The sequence below is a fragment of the Pseudonaja textilis genome, chromosome 1 (genome assembly GCF_049901715.1).
Source record: "Pseudonaja textilis isolate UNSWEBS1 chromosome 1, rPseTex1.2, whole genome shotgun sequence".
In the NCBI taxonomy this organism is placed as follows: domain Eukaryota; kingdom Metazoa; phylum Chordata; class Lepidosauria; order Squamata; family Elapidae; genus Pseudonaja; species Pseudonaja textilis.
In genome coordinates this window covers 4,649,650-4,673,478 of record NC_141990.1, presented here as the reverse complement: position 1 = coordinate 4,673,478, position 23,829 = coordinate 4,649,650, and the positions used below count along the sequence as shown (strand labels likewise).

Genomic DNA, 23,829 nt, shown 5'->3' with positions numbered 1-23,829 from the left:
GTTTTTTTGCACAGTGCAAATAATAAGTTTTGCTCTCCCGCAAAACTTGCAGTAGCATAACAAACTGTTATTTTTAATTTTTCCATCCCCGGATCGTTTTACAGATTTTTTTTTTTTAAAAAATTATTATTAAACGTTGCTGGAATGCACCGCAGATGACTTGAGTTATGTTCCTTTACAAGGAACACTGTGCCCTACTAAAATATTCCTTGTTTAAACCCGAGTGCGCGAGAGACAATAGCTGGCGGGTCCCAAACAGGTCCTTTCACAAATTTAAGGAATTCCTTTCTGCTGCCAGATTTTTTTTATTATTATTTTTTTAAAATCAAGGCAGTTGGCTTGAAATATCGCTGGTGTCAGCAATTCAGAGCAACTTTTAAAGTTTTGGCTGATTTACAAAACAGCCCACGACGGTTTCCCTAACATGCTCCTTTCATGAATGTTTGCTTTTCAAAGAATAACTCTATTATTCTCCACTTTGGCAATGTTGAAACCGCACGTGATGGCTAGATGAGATTTCATAATTTAATTGCGCCCTGTTCTGGGTTCGAGGACTTCCAAAAACTGGAGTTCTCTTTCAGCCAAAGACTATTTTAGGAAAACTGCCTGGAGAAATGCAATGTTTGCATAAAGGAATGTGCTTTCCCTATAATGTGCTTCCCTCCCCCTTCTTTCTTTACTTCTCAAGTTTCCTATCCAGCAAAAAAAAACAAAATAAAATAAAAATAAATCAGTTCTAACAAGTTCAAAATCCTCCCGTGAGTGAAACAAATTTGACTCAAAGGTAGAGATTTTCCAGGTTTTGTGACCGGTAAATAGTGTGATTTTGTTAAAAGGCTGACAAAAGATTTTAATTTAAAAAAATGGGCTTAGAAAGTCCTGATTTTTGGTGGGTACTATAGATCAGCATTTTTCAAAGTTGGCCATTTTAACTATGGCCTTGGAAGGCTGGCTGGGGGATTCTGGGAGTTGAAGTCCACCCATTTTAAGGTTGCCAATATTGGAAAAAAAATGGAATAAATTAACACAGCTTCGCTCCAACAAAATCCTCCTCACGAATCAGACTTAACACAAATATCACAAAATACTTCTCCATTCTTATTATCACTTTCAAAGAACTTTCTCAATGAAAGCTAAGCATTGTGTCCCTCTCAACATTTTAGATTATTTATATTCCATCCATTAAATCTGTTTGCGCCAGGTTGTGTTGTTTTTTTAAAAAACATTTTCTTCAAATGTGTGACTACCATTTTTACGGAATATTTTCTGGATTTACCAAAAGTGCCTAAACCATGGCTTACAGTCCAGCGTGCGGTAAGAATGCGTCCACTGTGGCTTCTCTTACAAACCATGATTAACCCAACCTTAACTTAGTTATGCAACTGCCAATGCAAAACCTTGTCTGAATTTTTCTTCCTTTTTGTGATTAAGGATTATTGATCCTGAAAGCACAAAAGCAAATATTTGTTTTTTAACCTGTGCTTAATTTTTCTCTCATTTTATGATTAGGGATTATTGATCCCGAACACATACAAAAGCAAATATCTCTTTTCAACCTTTTGCTGATATTTTTTTCCTCGCATGTGGTATTGATCCTCAAACCACAACTTATTTCACACAGGAAAACAGGTGGAAGACAATAAAATTACATTTAATCAGATGTAAAAACTTCATCCTGGGGGAAATTTGGCTGCTGTCCCTTTCTCAAAGTTAATGGCCAATTCCCCAAAGTGCACAAAATTCCCTACTTTTCCTCTCTTCTGCCTTGTCTATATAAATTATCCCATGATAAGTACATTTTTCTATCAAAAGTGAAGCATTTAATGGTCTCATTGCTTAGAATTAATTATTAAAAGGCCTGCCTGAAACAAACTGCTTTTATTCAATCATTACAAGCAGAACTTAGCAAAAGTCACAGGGAAAGAATGGAGAGGTAATTTTTCAGCAAATAGGATACGTTAAAGTACATCTACTCTATATTCTATAATATCTCATTGGTCTTTTTCTTTAAATGTAAAAATCACTTCAAATAACTGTCTGGAGGCATTCTGAATTCTTCAAATATCCTGAATTGAATCACAGATTTTTTTATTTTTAAATTCTACATCAATCTAAAATTAGGAACTGCTCCAGGCAAAATCTATATATTATACTTTAGTTCTACGTTTTTCAAAGTTGGGAATGTTAAGATGGGTGGACTTCTGCTCCCAGAATTCCCCAGCCAGCCATACTGGCTGGGGAATTCTGGGAATTGAAGCCCGCCTCTTTTAAAGCGCCCATGTTCGAAAAACACTGCTTTAACTTAACAAAGGAAGTGCTGAATTTAGCCATAAAATCACAATAAAAGATGAGATTTTTTTTAAAAAAAGGTTTGTTTTTTAAACTCTCCGAATCAGGAAAACCATTATCAGCCAAAATCAGTTTCTACAATCTGTTAAAAGTTCTTACTTTAAGAGGAAAATTAAGTTAAATTTATTTAAGATGAGTTCCCTCTGGAAAAAAAAAACAAATCCTGATTTTCACCCCATAAAAGAAAAACATCAGAACCACCAATAAAGTGGTTTTTTTTTTTAAAAAAAAAAGGAAAGCAAATAAAAGAAAAGAGAGCGGGGAAATTGCTATTTTTATACATAAAAGAAAAAATGAAGTACGGGAACTTTTAAGCAAAACGGGACATGTTAGAAGGGAACTGACTTTTAATGTGACTGTGGGTGAAACTTGAGATCCTTTACTATTCCATGCTGGTTTAAAGTAGCTCTTGATTTTTATTTTTATTTTTTTCAATTCCACCACATCAGTGGTGGGTGGTAGCTGATTTATTTCTGGCGTTATTCGAGATGTATTTGAAAATCTACATAAAAGTAGTGCTTTCTCTTCCAAAGACTCTGAAATGCCATTTCTCTCTTCTCCCATATTTCCATCCAAGGAAACATTCTTTCTTCCTACCCTTCTTGGCCTTCGGCTAACTTCGCAGATCCTTTCATAGGAATGGCGGCTTGACGGCTTTGCAATCGCGCCCAATCAACCATCCAGATTTTATTTTTTTCTCCCATTGAACTCAACAAGATGAGAAATAAGAACATGGATAAAGGGAGGGAAATTTGTGTTTGTTTGTTTGTTTTAATTTCATTTTTTGGAGCAATCAGAGATTAGAGGATTATTATTTTCTTAACTCCGTGGCTTGTAACAAGTAGCAGGAAGCAAAGCACCCGTTGATTGATGCTCTCCTTTCCTCGTTCCTGTTGCCTGTTGAACCCATATTTGGTGCAACAAGTCCCTCCGATGCTATTTTTTTTAGTTTTGAGCGTGAAAAAAGATGGCGGTGTGTAGAAGCCGCCTGAATTTCAGCAAGAGAGAAATGGAAGTCAGGAGCTTTCCGGGACGTTCTCATTGCCAGACGATTCCAACTCCACGCTAGACAAGAATTTCCGGTTGAACTTTTTGCAATTGTAATCCAGGGTGGTGGTGTACACAGTCTTGGTGTGCTTTGGGTACACAATGGTGGTGCTTTTGAAATTCCCGGGTCGGTTGCAAAGGTGGAATTGCACCTCCGCTTTGTAACTGCGCCACGTGCTGTCGGGAACACAGATGATGGTTTGGCTGCAAGACGACACCCCAAGCCGGACTGGCATGTAAATATTATTAATGAAGTGTTTTTCAGAGTCATACTTAACCGAGGACGTATATCTGGGCAAAGAAGAAAATAAATACTGGTTAACATCGTTCTCTTAGGAGGAAAAAAACACAGGACCTCCTCAACTTACAACAACAATTCACCATCATCATAATCTCATAATCCCTTACAGGGTGAAGTATGAGCAACTGAATGGAGCTAATAGAATGTTTACTGGCCGGATGCCCTTCCTGTCTCCACTGAGGAGTTTTGTTCAGCAGATATATTCTCATTGTGCCCAGAGAGAGCAATATTTGCCTCTACCTAGGATCGAACTCACAGCCTCCTAATTGTGAGGTGAGAGCTACACCTCTAGGCCATCGCACCACTCCTTTACAACCACAACTGAGCCCAAAAATGTTGCTAAATGAGACATTTGTGAAGTGAGTGTTGCCCCATCTTAGGATCTTCCTTGCTACAGTTGTTAACTGAATCAATGAAATTGTTAGGTTAGTAGGATTGTCGTTAAGTGAATCTGGTCAGAAGGCCGCAAAAAGGGGGTTGCGTGACCCCAGGAAAACTACAACCTTCATAAATACGAGTCAAAAGCAGCTGAATTTTGATCACCTGACCACGGGAATGCTGCGGGCGGTCATAAGTGTGGAAAAAACTGTCATAAGTCACTTTTTTCAGTGCTGCTGTAATTTTGAATCTGTACTTAGAGGTAGGGTAGTCCTTCACTGAATGACTGTTGCGAAGTTACAACGGCATTGAAAAAACGAATTACGCCTTTTTTTCACACTTAACGACCGTTGCGTCTTCCCCAGGGGTCACATGATCAAAATTTCAGACGCTTGGCAACTGACTCATCTTTATGACAGTTGCACGATCCCCTTTTCTGACAAAGTCAATGGGCAAGCCAGATTCGCTTAACAGCCATGTTCCTAGCTGCAGTGGTTCACTTAACAATGGCAGGAAGACAGGTGGGAAAATGGCGGGAAAGTCACTGACACCACCACTGTCTCACTTAGCCACAGAAATTTTGGGCTTAATTGTGGTCGTTAAGTCGAGGACTCCCCGTAGTTGAAGATTTCTGTTGTGTCTTTTTATCACATTTTGGGCCGGTTTAACTGACTATTATGGGAGATTTTTTTAAAATGTGGGATTCCATGCGGAGAGACTTTGAAACCAATCCCATCTCCAAAGGCTGACGATTTCAAGGGAGATGTTTAATTCACACAGCTGTTCTTCTAGCAAAGAAATCTGTTTTTATTATCTATTTAAAGCTGTAACGTGAGACGAGACCCATTTCCTTTTCATCCCGACGGAGACTCATTCCACGGCGCTGCTTAATGTTTTTCAAACATGGCAACTTTGAGAATTGGTGGACTTCAATTCCCAGCATTCCTTAGACAGGATGCTGAGTTGGCTCAGTGGGACGTGAAGTCCTGTGTTTTAAAGCAGGGGTCTTCAAACTTGACAGCTTTAAAGACGTGTGGACTTCAACTCCCAGAGTTCCTCCTCCAGTCATGTTAGCTCGGGAATTCTGGGAGTCGAAGTCCACAAGTCTTAAACTTGCCAAGTTCGAAGACTCTTGTTTTAAATCATGCTGGCTGGGGAATTCTGGGTATTGAAGTCCACTGATCTTAAATCTGGTTGACTGAATAATTCTAGGAGTGGAAGTCCACCCCTCTTAAAGTATGCTGGCTAGGGAATTCTGGGAAGTGAAGTCACCTCCTTTACAACATGCTGGCTAAGGAATTCTGGGAGTTGAGTTCCCACATCTTAAAGCAGGTTGACTGAAGAATTCTGGGAGTTGAAGTCCCACATCTTAAAACATGCTGGCTTGGGAATTCTGGGAGTGGAAGTCCATCAATCTTAAAACATGCTGGCTTGGGAATTCTGGGAAGTGAAGTCCGTTCCTTTACAACATGCTGGCTAAGGAATTCTGGGAGTTGAAGTCCCACGTCTTAAAGTAGGTTGACTGAAGAATTCTGGGAGTTGAAGTCCACCCATCTTAAAACATGCTGGCTTGGGAATTGTGGAAGTCTATCCATCTTAAAGCAGGCTGGCTGGGAATTCTGGGAATTGAAGTCCACAGGTCTTAAACTTTGGACACATTCAACAGTCCTTCAGCTATTTCCTTTTCAACCTCGCTTCTTGTTCTCTTTCCAAAGAATTCCCTAAAAAGCCAAAGCAATATAAAAAACAGACAAACTACCTTACATCCTTGGGTGGCAACGGATCAAAGGCCACTCCTTCGCCAAAGGAGAGGGGGCAGAGCCGCAAAGGGTTGGGAGAAGAAGACCAGGACTCCTGCAAAACAACCAATACAAGGAGGTCTTTGAACTCTGAATTCTTTATTGGCCAAGTGTAATTGGACACACAAGGACTTTGTCTTGGTGCAAATGCTCTCAGTGTACATAAAAGAAAGACAAAATATATGTGGAAAAAAAAAACAGACTTAAAAGTAAAAAGTCATGTCTAACTCAAGAGCAAGGAAAACCCAGCCAAACGAAGTATCTGATCCTTGACTTCTGAGCATTTTTCACACTTATGACCATTGCAGCAACCCCATCATCAGGTGGATCAAAATTCTGGGATTCTGGGAGTGGAAGTCCACCCCTCTTAAAGCATCTTGGCTGGGGGATTCTGGGAGCGGAAGTCCCCCCATCTTAAAGCAGGCTGGCTGGAGAATTCTTGGAGTTGAAGTCCACCCCTCTTAAAGCATCCTGGCTGGGGGATTCTGGGAGGGGAAGTCCCCCCATCTTAAAACATCCTGGCTGGGGGATTCTGGGAGTTGAAGTCCACCCTCTTAAAGCATCCTGGCTGGGGATTCTGGGAGCTGAAGTCACCCTCTTAAAGCATCCTGGCTGGGGATTCTGGGAGCTGAAGTCCACCCCTCTTAAAGCATCCTGGCTGGGGATTCTGGGAGCTGAAGTCCACACCTCATAAAGCCTGCTGGCTGGGGAATTGTGGGAGTTGAAGTCTGCCCATCTTAAAGTTGCTGTGTTTAGATCATCTGCTCTCCGAACTAACTAAACCAGTATCGGCAAAATACGTTGAGGTATTACTAGTGGGAATCCCAACCCACGTAGAAAAAGGGTGAGTGAGATGGGAGATAAGTTATTTAGTGTCTTCTGCATGGCCAGCATATTTACTTGCAGGTCATGGGTCAGGACATACCAGCAATACTCCACATCCAACTCAACAGCTGCCTCTAATCCACTTTCTGGGAGAAGAAATAAAATAGCTTTGCAGCATCTCAGGCGGTTTGTATTTCCCAGCAGGCATAATGTACATTCCTTCAGGGAAACCCCAGCCGGAGATGCTCTCTGACTTTTGATGTGCAGCTTTGTAGATTTCCTGTGGGGCTGGCCCATATTTGTCCCAGGTTGTTTGCAGCAACTAAACCAGGGTTTCTCAACTGTGGAAGCTTTGAGATAGGTGGGCTTCCACTCCCAGAATCCCCCAGCTAGCATGCTTTAAGAGGGATGGGCTTCCACTCCCAGAATTCCCCAGCCAGCCTGCTTTAAGAGGGGTGGGTTTCCACTCCCAAAATTCCCAGCCAGCATGCTTTAAGAGGGGTGGACTTCCATTCCTGGAATCCCCCAGCCAGCCTGCTTTAAGAGGTGTGGACGTCCACTCCCAGAATCCCCCAGCCAGCCTGCTTTAAGAGGGGTGGACTTCCATTACTGGAATCCCCCAGCCAGCCTGCTTTAAGAGGGGTGGACTTCCACTCCCAGAATCCCCCAGCCAGCCTGCTTTAAGAGGTATGGATGTCCACTCCCAGAATCCCCCACCCAGCCTGCTTTAAGAGGGGTGGACTTCCACTCCCAGAATCCCTCAGCCAGCCTGCTTTAAGAGGTATGGACTTCCACTCCCAGAATCCCCAGACAGCCTGCTTTAAGAGGTGTGGACTTCCACTCCCAGAATCCCCCAGACAGCCTGGTTTAAGAGGGTGGACTTCCACTCCCAGAATCCCCAGACAGCCTGGTTTAAGAGGTGTGGACTTCCACTCCCAGAATCCCCCAGACAGCCTGCTTTAAGAGGTATGGACTTCCACTCCCAGAATCCCCCAGACAGCCTGCTTTAAGAGGTATGGACTTCCACTCCCAGAATCCCCCAGACAGCCTGCTTTAAGAGGTGTGGACTTCCACTCCCAGAATCCCCAGACAGCCTGGTTTAAGAGGTATGGACTTCCACTCCCAGAATCCCCAGACAGCCTGCTTTAAGAGGTATGGACTTCCACTCCCAGAATCCCCAGACAGCCTGCTTTAAGAGGTGTGGACTTCCACTCCCAGAATCCCCAGACAGCCTGGTTTAAGAGGTATGGACTTCCACTCCCAGAATCCCCCACCCAGCCTGCTTTAAGAGGGGCGGACTTCCACTCCCAGAATCCCCCAGCCAGCCTGTATTAAGAGGGGTGGACTTCCACTCCCAGAATCCCCAGCCAGGATGCTTTAAGGGGGGAGGACTTCCACTCCCAGAATCCCCCAGCCAGGATGCTTTAAGAGGGGCGGACTTCCACTCCCAGAATCCCCCAGCCAGCCTGTATTAAGAGGGGTGGACTTCCACTCCCAGAATCCCCCAGCCAGCAGGCTTTAAAGGTAATCCTCCACTTTCAGCCACTTGTTTGGCAAGAGCATAGAAAAAAACCCCGACTTACATCCGCTCCTTACCCTGATGGCCATCGCAGCATCCCTAAGGTCACGTGATGGAAACTGCGAGTGAACGATGAACTCCGCAATGTTGGACTGAGCCGGCTCTCCGAAGCAGGGAGCCGAAAGGGCTACTGTCTTGGCACGGTGGGGGAGAGGTTGGAACCGGTTGCTAACCACTCCCTGACCTTAATTCGATCCAGTCCTCCAGCTGCGTTAGGAACCATTTTAGTTTCTGCCTGAGCCAGGGCCAAACGCAGCCGCATCCCCACCCGTGCCAGACCGTTCCTGTTTCCCCGATTAGGAAAAACTGCCATTTCAGGAGAAAAACGATGCCTCAAAGAGGGCACCGAAGAGAGCCTGGAAAATCCTCTTCGTCTGCCATTTGGCTTTGCCATTCTGCTAAAAAAAGGAGGCGCTGAGCAGCAGTGGAAGGTTAGGGAGCGAACCACGAGGTCCTCAGTGCTCTCTGAGCTGGGTGGTTTCCTTGCAGATGTTGCATTACCCAACTGGGTACCGTTAGCAATGCTAGAAGGGTTTGTAGGGGTGAAGAGGAGGAGGAGGAGGAGGAGGAGGAGGAAGAGGAGGAGGAGGAGGAGGAAGAGGAGGAGGAAGAGGAGGAAGAGGAGGAGGAAGGAGGAGGAGGAGGAGGATCGTGGCCTCCTTGGTGTTCTCTGAGTTTGGTTGTTTACTTGCAGATGTTTCATTACCCAACTAGGTATTATCATCAGTTCTAGAAAAGGAGGAGGAAGAGGACTGTGGGGACCTTGATGCTCCCTAAACTGGGTGGTTTTCTTGTAGATGTTTCATTACCAAACTAGGTAGCATCAGCAGTGCGAGGAGGAGGAGGAGGAAGAGGAAGAGGAGGAGGGCTGTGTGGTCTTTGGTGCTCTCAGAGCTTGACTGTTTCCTTGCAGACATTTCAGTACCCAACTAGGTAACATAATCAGGGATAGAAGCAAGAGGGGGAAGAAGAGGAGGGGGGAGGAAGAGAAGGAGGGAGAGGAAAAGGAGGAGGAGGAGGAGGAGGACGGTAAAGTCCTTGGTGCTCTCTGAGCTTGGCTGTTTTCTTACAGACATTTCATGACCCAACCAGATAATGTCATCAGTGCTAGAAGGGAAGGAGGAGTGGGGGAGGAAGAGGAAAAGGAAGAAAAGGAGGAGGAGGAGGAGGCCTATGGGGTCTTTGGTGGTCTCTGAGCTTGGCTGTTCTCTTGTAGACATTTCATGACCCAACTAGGTAATGTCATCAGTGCTAGAAGGGAAGAAGGAGGAGTGGGGGAAAAAGAGGAAAAGGAAGAAAAGGAGGAGGAGGAGGAGGCCCACAGGGTGTTTGGTGGTCCCTGAGCTTAGCTGTTTTCTTGCCGACATTTCATGACCCAACTAGGTAACGTCATCAGTGCGATCCACGTTCAGAGAACACAAAAGATCTCTCAGTTCAACCCTAACCTGCGAATATTCCGTTTGACAGAAAGTAAAGTTTAGGGGTGATTCTCCAGCTTGGAATGGGCAGCACGGACAGGGGACGCTCCAAAAGGATTTGGCGGCAGCAGGGGGGGGATGAAGTTGGTGCAGAAAATTATGGGGCGTTGTAAAAGGGGGCATTTGCTAGGTGAACCCCAAACCTTTCTGTTTATAGCATTTGTGGGACGGTGCCTATGTTAGTCGATAAGAGTCCAAAATCAGGAGGAGTCAGAGAGCATCCTCTCAGACCAATATATACATTCATTTATATTAGATTTGTATCCCGCCTTTATTACTTTATAAACAACTGAAGGCAGCAAACATACCTTTCTTCGGAGGAGAAAGATTTTCCGATTTTCCCTGCCTACAACAACAACCTTATGAGGCGGGCAGGGCTGAAGAAGAGAGAGGCTGACCCAAAGTCACCTAGTCAGCTTCCATGCCTAAAACAGGACTAGAATTCACTGTCTCCTAGTGATTGGCCTAAAGTCAATCCCTCACTTTCACAGCTAAAGCAGGACTAGAACTCACCAGCTCCTGGTGATTGTCCCAAGGTCACCCAGCTGCCTTTCATGCCTAAGGCAGAACTAGAACTCACAGTTTTCTTGTGATTGGCTCAAAGTCACCCAGCCAGCTTTCATACCTAATATGAGACTAGAACTCAACATCGCCTGGTGACTGGCTCAAAGTTCCCAATCTGTCTTTCATCCCTAATGTGAAACTAGAACTCACAGTCTCCTGGTGATTGGCCCAATGTCCCCCAGCTGGCTTTCTTGCCTAACATGAGACTAGAATTCACTGTCTCCTGGTGATTGACCTAAAGTCACCTAGCTTGACTTTCAGGCCTAATATGAAACTAGAATTCACTGTCTCCTGATGATTGACCTAAAGTCACCTAGCTGACTTTCAGGCCTAATATGAAACTAGAATTCACTGTCTCCTGGTGATTGACCTAAAGTCACCTAGCGGACTTTCAGGCCTAATATGAAACTAGAATTCACTGTCTCCTTGTGATTGACCTAAAGTCACCTAGCTTGACTTTCAGGCCTAATATGAAACTAGAATTCACTGCCTCCTGATGATTGACCCAAAGTCACCGAGTTGGCTTTCAGGCCTAAGGCAGAACTAGAACTCACCATCTCCTGGTGACTGGCCCAAAGTCCCCCAGCTGACTTTCATTCCTAGTGCGAGACTAGAACTCACAGTCTCCTGGTGACTGGCCTGCTTTCACACCTAGGGTGGGACTAGAACTCACAGCCTCCCAGTTTCTGGCCTGGTGCCTTCCCCACTACCCCAAACCGGCTCTCCGATTAAGCCGTGGCCCACCCGTACGACCATTTTTAGCCTCAATTCATGGCCCCCTCTGCTCGTGGGCGCCTTCGCCGCCCCACTCCACTGTGAAATAAGAAACTTGACTTTGTTGTTGTAATCCAGAGTTTTAACCGGGAAGGGGAGAGGAAGTGGCTACGGTACAATTTGAAATTTGTCTATCTTTCCTTCCTGCCCCCCACCCACACACACCCCACACTCCACAGCTGATCTACAATTGTGGTTGCAACACCCCCAACCTCCTGCAAAAAAACAACAACGAAAAAAAACCCCATCCTACCCCTTTGCAACCGAAATCCGGTTACGCATGTTGGTTGACACAGCAGCTGCCCGCCAAATGTTGCTTGCAGCTGTGAAGGTGACCGAGAGATTGCACAGACATTGTATTTCCTGGTGGGGGAAAGGGGATCGCATGGGTGGAGGGGCTAGAGGCTTAAGGGACAAAGCTCAGGGCCTGAAACTACAGCCCACCCCCCGCTAAAAATTCCCAAAAGAGAGTTTGGAAAAGGCTACACTGACTTGAGTTTTTTTGCACTGTGAAAAAAGTTTTGGATTCTTAAACAAAAATGCACGTTGGGAGACAGGCAGACCTCAGCTTAACATCCCACGACAGAGCTCCAAATTGCTGCTGCTAAGCAAAACTGTTGCTGAGTTAGTTTTGCCCTGTTTTACGACCTTCCACGCCACCGCCATTAAAGTGCATCGCTGCAGTCAGTAACGTGTTTGTTGAGCACATCTGGCTTTGCTAGTCAGAAGGTCGCAAAAGGGAATGACGTGACCCCTGGAACACTGCGGCCGTCGTAAATACAAGTCAGCGGCCAAAGCACCTGAATATCGATCAGGGGGCCACTCAGAGCCACAGAGGATGGACTTTGTAATACTTGAAACATGGTTTTTGTAATACTGTTGCACAGACTAACGCACCTGGATTCTCTTGGATTTTAAATCTGCTTTTCAATTTAAACCCGTGTTCATTAGCCAGTGCAACGGTATTACAAGAACCATGTTTCAAGTATCACAAAGTCCATCCTCTGTGGCTCTCACCAAGGGGATGCTGCAGCCGTTGCAAGAATGAAAAGTGGTCTAACTTTGGTCACTCAACAAGCTGTCAAAAGTCAAGGACTACCTGTTTAAGCTAGGCAGCTGGTGTGGTTTCCTGGTTACAGTCCTGGGAGGGATGTGGATCGCATTATGACCCCCTCTTATATTTGGGGGGTTGAAATCCAGGGGCCTTTCCTGCTTTCTTCCTCTCCGTGCACCCAAGAAAGGTAGATTCATATGATAGATGATTAGGGGACTGGAGGCTAAAACATACGACGGACGGTTGCAGGAACTGGGCCTGGCTACTTTAGGGAAGAGAAGGACCAGGGGAGACAGGAGAGCAGCCTTCCAATATTTGAGGGGCTGCCACGGAGAGGAGGGGATCAAACTATTTTCTAAAGCAAAGGGAAGGAAGGAAGGAAGGAAGGAAGGAAGGAAAAGAAAGAAAGAAAGAAAGAAAGAAAGAAAGAAAGAAAGAAAGAAAGAAAGAAAGAAAGAAAGAAAGAAAGAAAGAAAGAAAAGATGAGAGAGAAAGAGAGAGAGAGAAAGAAAGAAAGAAAGGAAAAGAAAGGAAGAAAGACATCTGAGCAAACCATGGATGAACAGAAGACATGCTTAGTTTAAGGAAAAGAAGGATGGGGTGACATGATAGCAGTCTTCCAATATCTCAGTGCTTGCCGTGAAGAAGAGATGTCAAAAAAGGTGTTGAGACTCTAGAAAAAGTGCAGAGAAGAGCAACCAGGATGATGAAGGGACTGGAAGCTCAAACATATGAAGAACGGTTGCAGGAACTGGGCCTGGAGAGGGGGGGGGAGGGGGGACAGAGAGAGAGCGGGAGAGAAAATCGTAGGAAGGAAGGAAGGAAGGAAGGAAGAAAAGAAAGAAAGAAAGAAAGAAAGAAAGAAAGAAAGAAAGAAAGAAAGAAAGAAAGAAAGAAAGAAAGAAAGAAAGAAAGAAAGAAAGAAAGAAAGAAAGACACAGAGATACAGAACTGGAGAGACAGAGAGAGGGATAGCAGAGAGATGGAGGGATAGATGATAGATGATAGATAGCTGGAGATATATGATAGATTAGATAGACAGATGACAGAGAGAGATTGAGAGAGAGATAGTAGAGAGAGGGTGATAGTTGATAGCTAGATAGAGATAGATGACAGATTAGATACAGATGATAGCCAGGTAAAGAGATAGAAATAAATCGATAGATAGATAGACAGGCAGGCAGGCAGGCAGACAGACAGATAGAAAGACAGAGAGATAGGAATATAGGTGGAATTAGAAAAATGATAGAGACGGAGTGATAGCTGGAGAGATAGATAGCTTGATAGATAAACAGATGGAGAGATAGAGATACATAAATAAGTCCAGAAATATTTCACAAGAAGAGTTCTCCACTCCTCTACTCGTTGCAGAATACCTTATGTCACCAGACTCGAAATTCTAGACCTAGAAAACCTAGAACTACGCCGCCTTCAGTCCGATCTAAGTATAGTATATAAAATCATACATTGCAATGTCCTACCTGTCAATGAATACTTCAGCTTCAACCATAACAACACAAGAGCAAACAATAGATTCAAACTCAAGGTAAACCGCACCAAACTTGATTGTAGGAAATACGACTTCAGCCACAGAGTGGTCAATGTCTGGAATACTCTACCTGACTCTGTGGTTTCTTCCCCAAACCCCCACTTTCTACTATTGACCTCACCCCTTTCCTAAGAGGTCTGTTGGGGGCCTGCGCACCAACGTGCCTATTGTCCCTGTCCTATTGTTTCTTTTTATATTTTTTATTTTTCTTATATGTATCCATGTATTCATAACTATGTTTTTACTTATACCTATCTTCTTGTAAGCAATTGACAAACCAAATAAATAGAGAGAGAGAGAAAGATTGAGAGACAGATGGCAAGAGACAGAGAATTTATAGAGGTAATCCTCCACTTACAAGCACAATAGAGCCCAAAATTTCTGTTGCTAAGTGAGACATTTTTTTTAAGTGGGTTTTGCCCTATTTTACAACCCCTTTTGCCACAATGGTGAAGCAGATCTGGCTTCCCACGTTGAGTTCACTTGTCAGAAGGTCTCAAAACTTTTTCTTGGCTTGTGACAAGTAATCGCACGCCAACCGTCATAAATACGAGTCAGTTGCCTTTGATTACCTGACCAGAGTTAAGGCCGCAATGGGGGCAAGCGAGTAAGACAGACCCAAGTCGCTTTTTTAAAGAGCCGTTGCAACTTCAAACGGTCACTAAACAAACTCCTGTAAGTGGAAGAGAAACTTAGTACACCTATCCCTCAATCGAGCAACTCCAGGAAGTTGACATTACAACACCCTCAAAGCCAACGGGCAAAACATGAAAACAGGTTTAAGTATTGAAACAAAGAAAGATTAAATAAGTGAAAAACCAGAATCCAACCCGGTGGAAGGAAAGTTCTCCCCGGTCCAGTTTCAAGCTGGAAATTTGGATTTGGGTTTAGCCAACCTAGAGAAAAGGACCAGCCAGGACGTGATAGCAGTCTTCCAACGTTTGAGGGGCTGCCCCAAAGAAGAGGGAGTCAAGCCATTCTCCCAAGGGCAGCTCCGGTGGCCTAGAGGTCCCTCCTCACAATCAGGAGGCTGTGAGCTCAATCCTAGGTAGAGACTCATATTTGGAATAGACTCTCCTGGCTCGAGCGGGAGGGTTGGACTAGATGACCTCCAAGGTTCCTTCCGACTCTGTTATTCTAGGATTCAAAAGCACCAGAAAGGAAGGACAAGAAACAACGGAGGAAGGAGAGAAGCAACCTGGAATGACGGAGAAACTTCCTTGCAGTGAGGACCATTAACCAGTGGAACCGCTTGCCACCAGAACTTGTGGGTTGTGCCCCAATACAGGAGGCTCCCACAACTTCCGAAGGGAAATTCTGTTCCATCGGTTGATTGTTCTCACTTTCAGAAAGTTTCTCCTTATTTCCAGGTTGAATCTCTCCCCTTGTTCAGTTTCCATCCGTTATTCCTTGTCTGGCCTTTGGGTGCTTTGGAAAATAGCTTGACCCCTTCCTCCTCTCTGGGGCAGCCCCTCAAATATTGGAAGATGCTATCATGTCTCCCCTGGTCCTTCTCTTCACTGGACTAGCCAGGCCCAGTTCCTGCAACCGTTCTTCATATGTTTTAGCCTCCAGTCCCCTCATCATCCTGGTTGCTCTTCTCTGCACTCTTTCTAGAGTCTCAACATCCTTTTTTATGATGTGGTGACCAAAATTGGATGCAGTACTCTAGGTGCGGCCTTACTAAGGCTTTGTAGAGTGGTATTAGTCCTTCCCTCGATCTTTTAAGAAGAGAACTGGACAGCCCCTTGTCTGGAATGGTGAGCCCCAAAAGTTTCGCCATCCCTGGTAGAGGCTCTCTTGCTTGAGCTGGGGTGGGGTTGGTCTAAAGGATCTCGAAGGTTCCTCCCAGCTCTCTTCTGATTCTGATGGATTGAACTCCTTTCGCTCCGTTTCGCTTTGTTTGTGCCCGGCAAAATCCGGAGGGAGAGCCGTCGCCTCCAACACCCCCCCCAAATCCTCTTCCACGCTTAAATCGGATTAAGATTTCTTTTGGGGGTGGGGGGTTAAATTCACCCCCTTCCCAACCGAGTGCCCCCTCCCCCGTCCCGTAGCATTCCCCCCCATTCAATTCCTCTTCAAACCCGCCCAGCTGTCATCGCTCCCTTGCTGGGAGGGGGGGGGAGGGAGCTGTGCGATCCCGGCTCGATCCCCAGGAGATCGGCTTCGTTGCGGGGATCCGCTTGCCAAGCGCGGCGGCCGGCTCCCTTTGGCTAGTGGGGAAGGGGGGTGCCGATCGGCATCTGGGGTTGCCAAAAATTCCCCTTTCCCCCCTCCAAAAAAAAAAAAAAGAAGAAGCCAGGCTGGATCGCGCGCAAACCCCGCGCAAGGAGCCGCCACCTTCTCCGGCCCCCGCGCGCGCGGCTCTTTCCACCCGTTTCTTCCTCCGCTCACCTTGGTCGTCGGCTTGACGGCTCCCTCCGGCTCCGGCAGCCCCTGAGCGAGCCAGCTGGCCGGGCTGGGGCTGGGAGGCAAGCCGGAGTCGGGACTGTCCAGCGCTCGCTCGGCCCGACGCTTGGAGTCCGGCAGCTCCGGCGCCTCCGGCAAGCTCAGCCGCCCCACCATCTCGCTGCGCGGCGCGGCGCTGCCCTGCCCGGCCCTGCCCGGCTCTTCTGCCCGCTCGCTCAGCCGCTGCAATGCCAGGCTGGTCCCGGGAATGGGGGCGGAGCCTCCCCGGGCCACGCCCCTCGCCAAGAGTTGGGGGGCGGAGGGGGAGGGGGAGGGAATCCCAGGGCTGGAGAGGAGGAGGAGGGGAGGGTCATCCACAAGAGGGATCCCCGATCTTGGCCATTTTAAGACTGGCGGGCTTTTTTAGAGCAGAGTAGGATAGTATTGCATAGCATAGCATAGCATAGCATTGGAATAGGAATAGGAATAGGAATAAGAATAGAATAGAATAGAATAGAATAGAATAGAATAGAATAGAATAGAATTTGGAATAGAATTTGGAATAGAATTATAGGAATAGGAATAGAATAGAAATAGAATAGAATACAATAGAATAGAATAGTAGAATAGAATAGAATAGAATTTGGAATAGAATTATAGGAATAGGAATAGAATAGAAATAGAATAGAATAGAATAATAGAATAGAAAAGAATAGAATAGAATAGAATAGAATAGAATAGAATAGAATTTGGAATAGAATTTGGAATAGAATTATAGGAATAGGAATAGAATAGAAATAGAATAGAATACAATAGAATAGAATAGTAGAATAGAATAGAATTTGGAATAGAATTATAGGAATAGGAATAGAATAGAAATAGAATAGAATAGAATAATAGAATAGAAAAGAATAGAATAGAATAGAATAGAATAGAATTAGATTAGAATTAGATTAGAATAGGATAGGATAGGATAGGATAGAATAGAATAGAATAGAATAGAATAGAATAGAATAGAATAGAATAGAATAGAATAGAATAGTGATTGGAGTGGAATTAGAATAAAATGGAATGGAATGGAATTAAATGGAATAGATTTTGGATAGGATAGGACAGAATATAGAATAGGAAAAAAGGAAAATAGAACAGAAGAGAAATGAATAGAATAGAAATCAGAATAGAAATCAGAATAGAAATCAGAATAGAATAGAAATTAGAATATATTGAGAATAGAACAGAAATTAGAATAGAATAGAAATTAGAACAGAATAGAATCTATTGAAAACATAATAGAAATGAATAGAGTAGAAATGGATAGAATAGAATAGAAATTAATATAGAAATTAGAATTATAATATAATAGAGTACAGTACAATACAATACAATACAATACAATACAATACAATACAGTGAGTTGGAAGAGACCTTGGAGGTCTTCTAGTCCAGCCCTCCAGTTCTCAACTTACAACAATTCATTTAGTGACCAAAGTTACCATGGCATCAAAAAAAAAAGCGACTTACAACCACTTTTAACACTTAATGACTGTTGCAGCACCCCCATGGTCCCATGATCAAAATTCAGACACTTGGCAACCGGCTCATATTTATGACGGTCGCAGTGTCCCAGAGTCCTTGTGTCCTTGTGACCTTCTGACAAGCAAGATGAACGGGGAAAGCCAGATTCGCTTAACAATTGTGTTACTAACTTAACAGCTGCAGCGATTCACTTAACAACAGTGGCAAGAAAGGGCATAAAATTGGGCCAAACCCCCACCTGACAACTCTCGCTTAGCAATGAGAATTTGGGGGCTCCATTTTGGTCATAAATCGGGGACTGCCTGTAATAGCACTTTTGCAAGTTGAACCACTTTAGTTCTGGTTCATAGGAAAAAAAAAATTGTCTAAGTTTAACGTAGCTAGAACTTCTGACTAAGACTGTTTAGGACGCCCGCCAGACATACAGACCTAGATGAAACCATGGCTTGCTTCAGCTTGAGAGAAAAGCATCTTTGCTTGCTCGTATGTCAGGGAGTGCATTGGTGGGAACTAGGACTAGAATCCGATTTTTTTTTCACAATTAGGAACGATCCTGCCCAAAAGCTGAAGAGATTTTTTATTTTTGAAGTTCTTGAGAAAGGTTGACGAATCGTATTTTTACTCAGAATCTCCTTTGTACATTTTGCAAGGAGTTAAAAGAAATTAAAGGTGAGTCGGGAGATTTGAAGATTGTAGTGTTTTGAGATGCAAGAAATAACGCCGAAACACGTTCCCCTTAGAGTCAAAAGTTGAGGTAATTTTTTTTTTAAACTTATATCTTTACCCAGGGAAAGACAGACATTGTTGCTGGTCATTTCGTTTTTTCTCTTTTTTGACTCTTCTTTTCCTTGCTTATCTTTTCATTTTTAAAAACCAATAAATATATATATATATATATATATATATATATATATATATATATATATATATATATATTATTTTTAAAAAGGGGAAAAGGGCTCTCGGAGGAGGACATTGGCGCAAAGGGCAAGCCATCTGAAAGCACAAATAATTCAAATTGAAAACAGGCCTTCTTCACCAGCCAGCTGGGAGCGGTATGGAATTTGCACTTTTCAGTGAATCACACAACCATCCCTCCTCATGGAAAAGGTGGGGTGTGTTTTTTTTTAAAGGTCCAAAGCACTTTATTACTATTCTACATTTTACTAACTAGATGGAGTCACTTTGGTGAAGGTACCGTGCATTCAGGATTTTAAAGTCCAACTATCCTCTCTAAGCTGTTTTTCTGAGATTTTAACAGACAGAATAACAGTCGGAAGGGACCTTGGAGGTCATTTAGTCCAACCGTCTTCCCCTCCCCCCACTCAAGCAGGAGACCCTACACCAATTTCTGATGGGTGGCAGTCCCTTATGAAAGCTCATTTGGTCTATCTATCTATCATCTCTATATCTATCTATCTATCTATCTATCTATCTATCTATCTATCTATCATCTATCTATCTATCTATCTATCTATCATCTATATCTAATCTATCATCTCTATATCTATCATCTCTCTCTCTCTCTCTCTCTCTCTCTCTCTATCTATCCTCTATATCTTTCTATCTATCTATCTATCTATCTATCTATCTATCTATCTATCTATCTATCTATCTCTATCTATCTATCATCTCTATATCTTTCTATCTGTCTATCTATCTATCTATCATCTCTATATCTATCTATCTAGCTATCTATCATCTCTATATCTATCTATCATCTATCTATCTATCTATCTCTCTATCTATCTATCTATCTATCTATCTATCTATCTATCTATCTATCTATCTATCTATCTATCTATCTATCTATCTATATCTATCTATCTAGCTATCTATCATCTCTATATCTATCTATCATCTATCTATCTATCTCTTCTTCTCTATCTATCTCTTATATCTATCTATCTATCTATCTATCTATCTATCTATCTCTATATCTATCTATCTATCTATCTATCTATCTATCTATCTATCTATCTATCTATCTATCTATCTATCTATCATCTCTATATCTATCTATCTAGCTATCTATCATCTCTATATCTATCTATCATCTATCTATCTATCTTTCTCTATCTTTCTCTATATCTATCTATCTATCATCTCTATATCTATCTATCTATCATCTATCTATCTATCTATCTATCTATCTATCTATCTATCTATCTATCTATATCATCTATCTATCTATCTATCTATCTATCTATCTATCTATCTATCTATCTATCTATCTATCTATCTATCGATATATATTATCTATCTATCTATCTATCTATCTATCTATCTATCTATCTATCTATCTTTCTCTATCATCTATCTATCTATCTATCTATCTATCTATCTATCTATCTATCTATCTATCTATGCATATCATAACTTTGTGTTTTACTTCCCTCCTTTTTGCCTTGTGTGCAGTACTTCCCATTCAATCTCTTGCAATCTTTTGTGTCCAGCACAAATGAGGGCTTGAAGAGGGCAAAAGCTAAACCCCGCCCCCCTCTGAACAAGGGTGTGCCATTCCCATGTTCCCCGTTGCCCAGGGAGCTCTTCTGCGTTCAGTCTTGATGGTTTCCAAGCAGAGGCGACGGAGCCTCTCCAGAGGTGAGCATCTCTCGGAGCTGGTTTCCCGTCAGGAACGCTCTCGAGGCCAGAAAGGTTCCCATCGTGGGATTGGAACTCGGCGCCCACACGGGGGACTGGCAGCGGGATTCATACAAAAAGGTCAATCCTTTTCCAATGATATAAAATATATAATTGCTGCAACCAGCCTCCTTTCCCTAGAAGACCTGCTTATTACACAAGTGTACAGGAAAGCTGAGAAAATAACTACAGACCCCTCACATCCTGGACATAAACTGTTTCAATAACTCCCCTCAGGATGGCGCTATAGGGGAGGGGTCTCCAAGCTGGCTAGGGAATTCTGGGAGTTGAAGTCCACAAGTCTTAAATTTGTCAAGCGCCGGCTAGGGAATTCTGGGAGTTGAAGTCCACAAGTCTTAAATTTGTCAAGCGCTGGCTGGGGAATTCTGGGAGTTGAAGTCCACAAGTCTTAAATTTGTCAAGCGCTGGCTAGGGAATTCTGGGAGTCCACAAATCTTAAAAATTGCTAAATTTGAGACTCCTGCTATAGGAGCTATAAGACCCTGCTATAAGGCCCTGCAGGCCAAGACAACTAGACACAGGGACAGTTTTTCCCCCCCTCAGGCCATCTCTCTGCTGAACACCTAATTCTCTCAGTGTTTTCTAATGTCATGTATGCTAACCCATGTCGTATAACTGTAGTATTATTATTTATCCTTATTCTTTACTCCCCATTTTATTGGTATTATGTTTCGACACACACAGTCAAAGATGTTTAGACTGGATTTGGCATTTTTGTCCACCTATGGGGTCCTCCTTCCGAAGGATCTGAGATAGGCAGATGTGGCTCATCATCACCGGAGTTGGAAGGGACCTTGGAGGTCATCTAGTCCAACCCCTCCCCCCAACACGCTCATGTAGACCCTATATATTTCTATAATGGTTGTCCAGTCTCTTCTTTAAGAATCTCCAATGATGAAGCACCCACAACTTCTGGAGACAAGTCGTTCCACTGATTAACCGTTCTGTCAGGAAGTTTCTCCTCAGTTCTAGGTTGCTCCTCTCCTGGATGAGTTTCCATCCGTTGCTTCTTCTCCTGCCTTCAGGGGCTTTGGAGAATAGCTTGACTCCCTCTCTTCTTTGGGGCAGCCCCTCAGATATTGCTATCATGTCATCCCTGGTCCTTCTCTTTGTTAGACTAGACATACCCAATTCCAACAACCATTCTTTATTTGTTTCAGCTTCCTTGTCCTATTTATGTAGTGAAAATTGGAGGCGGTGACCCTTTAAGAGCTGTATGCAACGAAATTTGATTTTTAATGTGTGCCAATTAGTGTACATTTCAAAGTGACAAAGTTATTCTATTCTATTCTATTCTATTCTATTCTATTCTATTCTATTCTATTCTATTCTATTCTATTCTATTCTATTCTACATTCCAATATTCTATTCTATTCTATATTCCAATATTCTATGCTATTCTACATTCCAATATTCTATTCTATTCTATTCTATTTGCACCAAGACAAATTCCTTGTTGTCTTGTTGTCTTCCTATTCCTATTCTACTCTATATACTCTACTCCGATTCTATTCTATTCTATTCTATTCTATTCTATTCTATTCTATTCTACATTCCAATATTCTATTCTATTCTATATTCCAATATTCTATGCTATTCTACATTCCAATATTCTATTCTATTCTATTCTATTTGCACCAAGACAAATTCCTTGTTGTCTTGTTGTCTTCCTATTCCTATTCTACTCTATATACTCTACTCTATTCTATTCTATTCTATTCTATTCTATTCTATTCTATTCTATTCTATTCTATTCTATTCTATTTGCACCAAGACAAATTCCTTGTTGTCTTGTTGTCTTCCTATTCTATTCTACTCTATATACTCTACTTCTATTCTATTCTATTCTATTCTATTCTATTCTATTCTATTCTAATTCCTATTCCTATTCCTATTCTTATTCCTGCCCTGTTTTATTCTTCCTATTCCTATTCCATTCCATTATATTCTATTTCTATTCTATTCATTCCCCAAGAGATGTCAGTCAGCAGAAATTGAAGGGATACGGGTCCTCCTCTGCTTCCCTGGCCAAACTCCCCCACCCAGGATGCAGGGGGCACCCACTTAAGGAAGTCCCCTCTGCCCTTTGCAGGGGAGGCCTGGGGCTAAGGCAAGCAGGCCCCCGGTGCCTGAGCCAGCCCGTCCGATTGGCATTCTGTTCTTCCGGGAATGGAAAAGGGGCCGAGCAAGAGCCTTGGTGTCTGGGATCCCGGCCGGGGATCTTCCACGGACCGGCTCCCAGTTGCTGCCCCCAGTAGAAATGCCACATTCTCTAGCCCGGAAGGATCAGCCCGCCTTGGATGACCCCAGCTTTGCATCCATCAGGACGCCTGAAGAGCAGACGAAAAGCCGCTTTGAGCATTGGAGTTATTTAGTGGGATTTATTTTGCTGGGTGTTTCCATCCAAGACCGAGACAGGTGGAAGCAGGAGAGCCAAAGGAGCCTGGAGCCTAAAATATATCAAGAACAGTTGCAGGATTTGGGTAGGGCCAGTCTAGCGAAAAGAAGTGGTGGTGGGGGGGGAACGTGACAGCAGCGGCCATCCAATATTTGAGAGGTTGCCACAAAGAAGAAGGGGGGTTGGGGTCAACTTATTTTCCAAAGCACCTGAAGGCAAGAGAAGAAAGAGTGGATGGAAACTACTCAAGGAGAGAAGCAACCTGGAACTAAGGAGAACTTTCCTAAACAGTGAGGACAATTAACCAGTGGAACAGCTTGCCACCAGAAGTTATCTCAATGGAGGTTTTTTTAAGAAGAGGCCGGGCAGCCCCTGGTCTGAAACGGTATAGAGCCGTGATGGCGAACCTTATGGCATGCGGAGCCATTTGTGTGGGCACGTGAGACCCAGGCAAACTTACCTCACTGCGCATGCAGGCGCCTCCCAGCTGATTTTGTAGTAAAAACAAAAACGTTTCCTTGTGGGAACCAAGGTCATTCCAGCAAGTAGCTGGGGAGGGGAGGAGCGAAGTAACCAATCGACCGGCCAGCATCTCGATTGGACCATGTGACTGATGACTTGGGGTGGGGGGAAGGGGGAAGAGTTTCTCTTTTAATGAGATAAAAACTGTGGGAACTTTCAATCGGTTTTCACCGGTTTTGCCAATAGGATATAGCCAAAAAATTTGTTCTTTGAGGAATCTACCAAAAATAAGACCCTGTCTTATAAATTTTTTTTGCCACCAAAAACGGTACCAGGTCTTATTTTGGGGGGATGTCATCTACAGACTTTCGTGCATCGCCCCGGCCTCTTTTTCGCGGTCAGAGGCCTTTAGGAACTTCTTCTGCGGCCAGCAAGGCTTTACTGAAGGCCTCTGCAGCCAGTAACAGAGCTCAGGATCGATCCAGAGCTTTGTTATCAGCTACAGAGGCCTTCAGGAAAGCCTTGCCAGCCTTGCTGGCTGCAGAAGAAATGGGCCGGCAAGGCAGGTGTCAGGGTGTGCGAGGCCTGGCTACAACTATCCAAATGTAAGTAGTAGGGCAGCTCCACCCCTGCATCTCCACCCTGGCTTAATTTTTACCTGTGCACCCTGGAGTGGGCAGGATC

General features: G+C 43.7%; 1 protein-coding gene across 1 annotated transcript; it reads right to left on the bottom strand.

The window, feature by feature from the left end:
- Positions 1-2,577: 2,577 nt before the first annotated feature.
- Positions 2,578-16,371, bottom strand: RFLNB (refilin B). Its single transcript, XM_087924833.1, has 3 exons — positions 16,092-16,371; positions 5,835-5,929; positions 2,578-3,687 (listed from the first exon to the last, which is right to left on the bottom strand). Exons 1-3 carry the CDS (start codon positions 16,260-16,262, stop codon positions 3,366-3,368), a joined length of 588 nt encoding a protein of 195 aa, XP_087780959.1. The 5' UTR covers positions 16,263-16,371; the 3' UTR covers positions 2,578-3,365.
- Between the last annotated feature and the right edge of the window lie 7,458 nt (positions 16,372-23,829).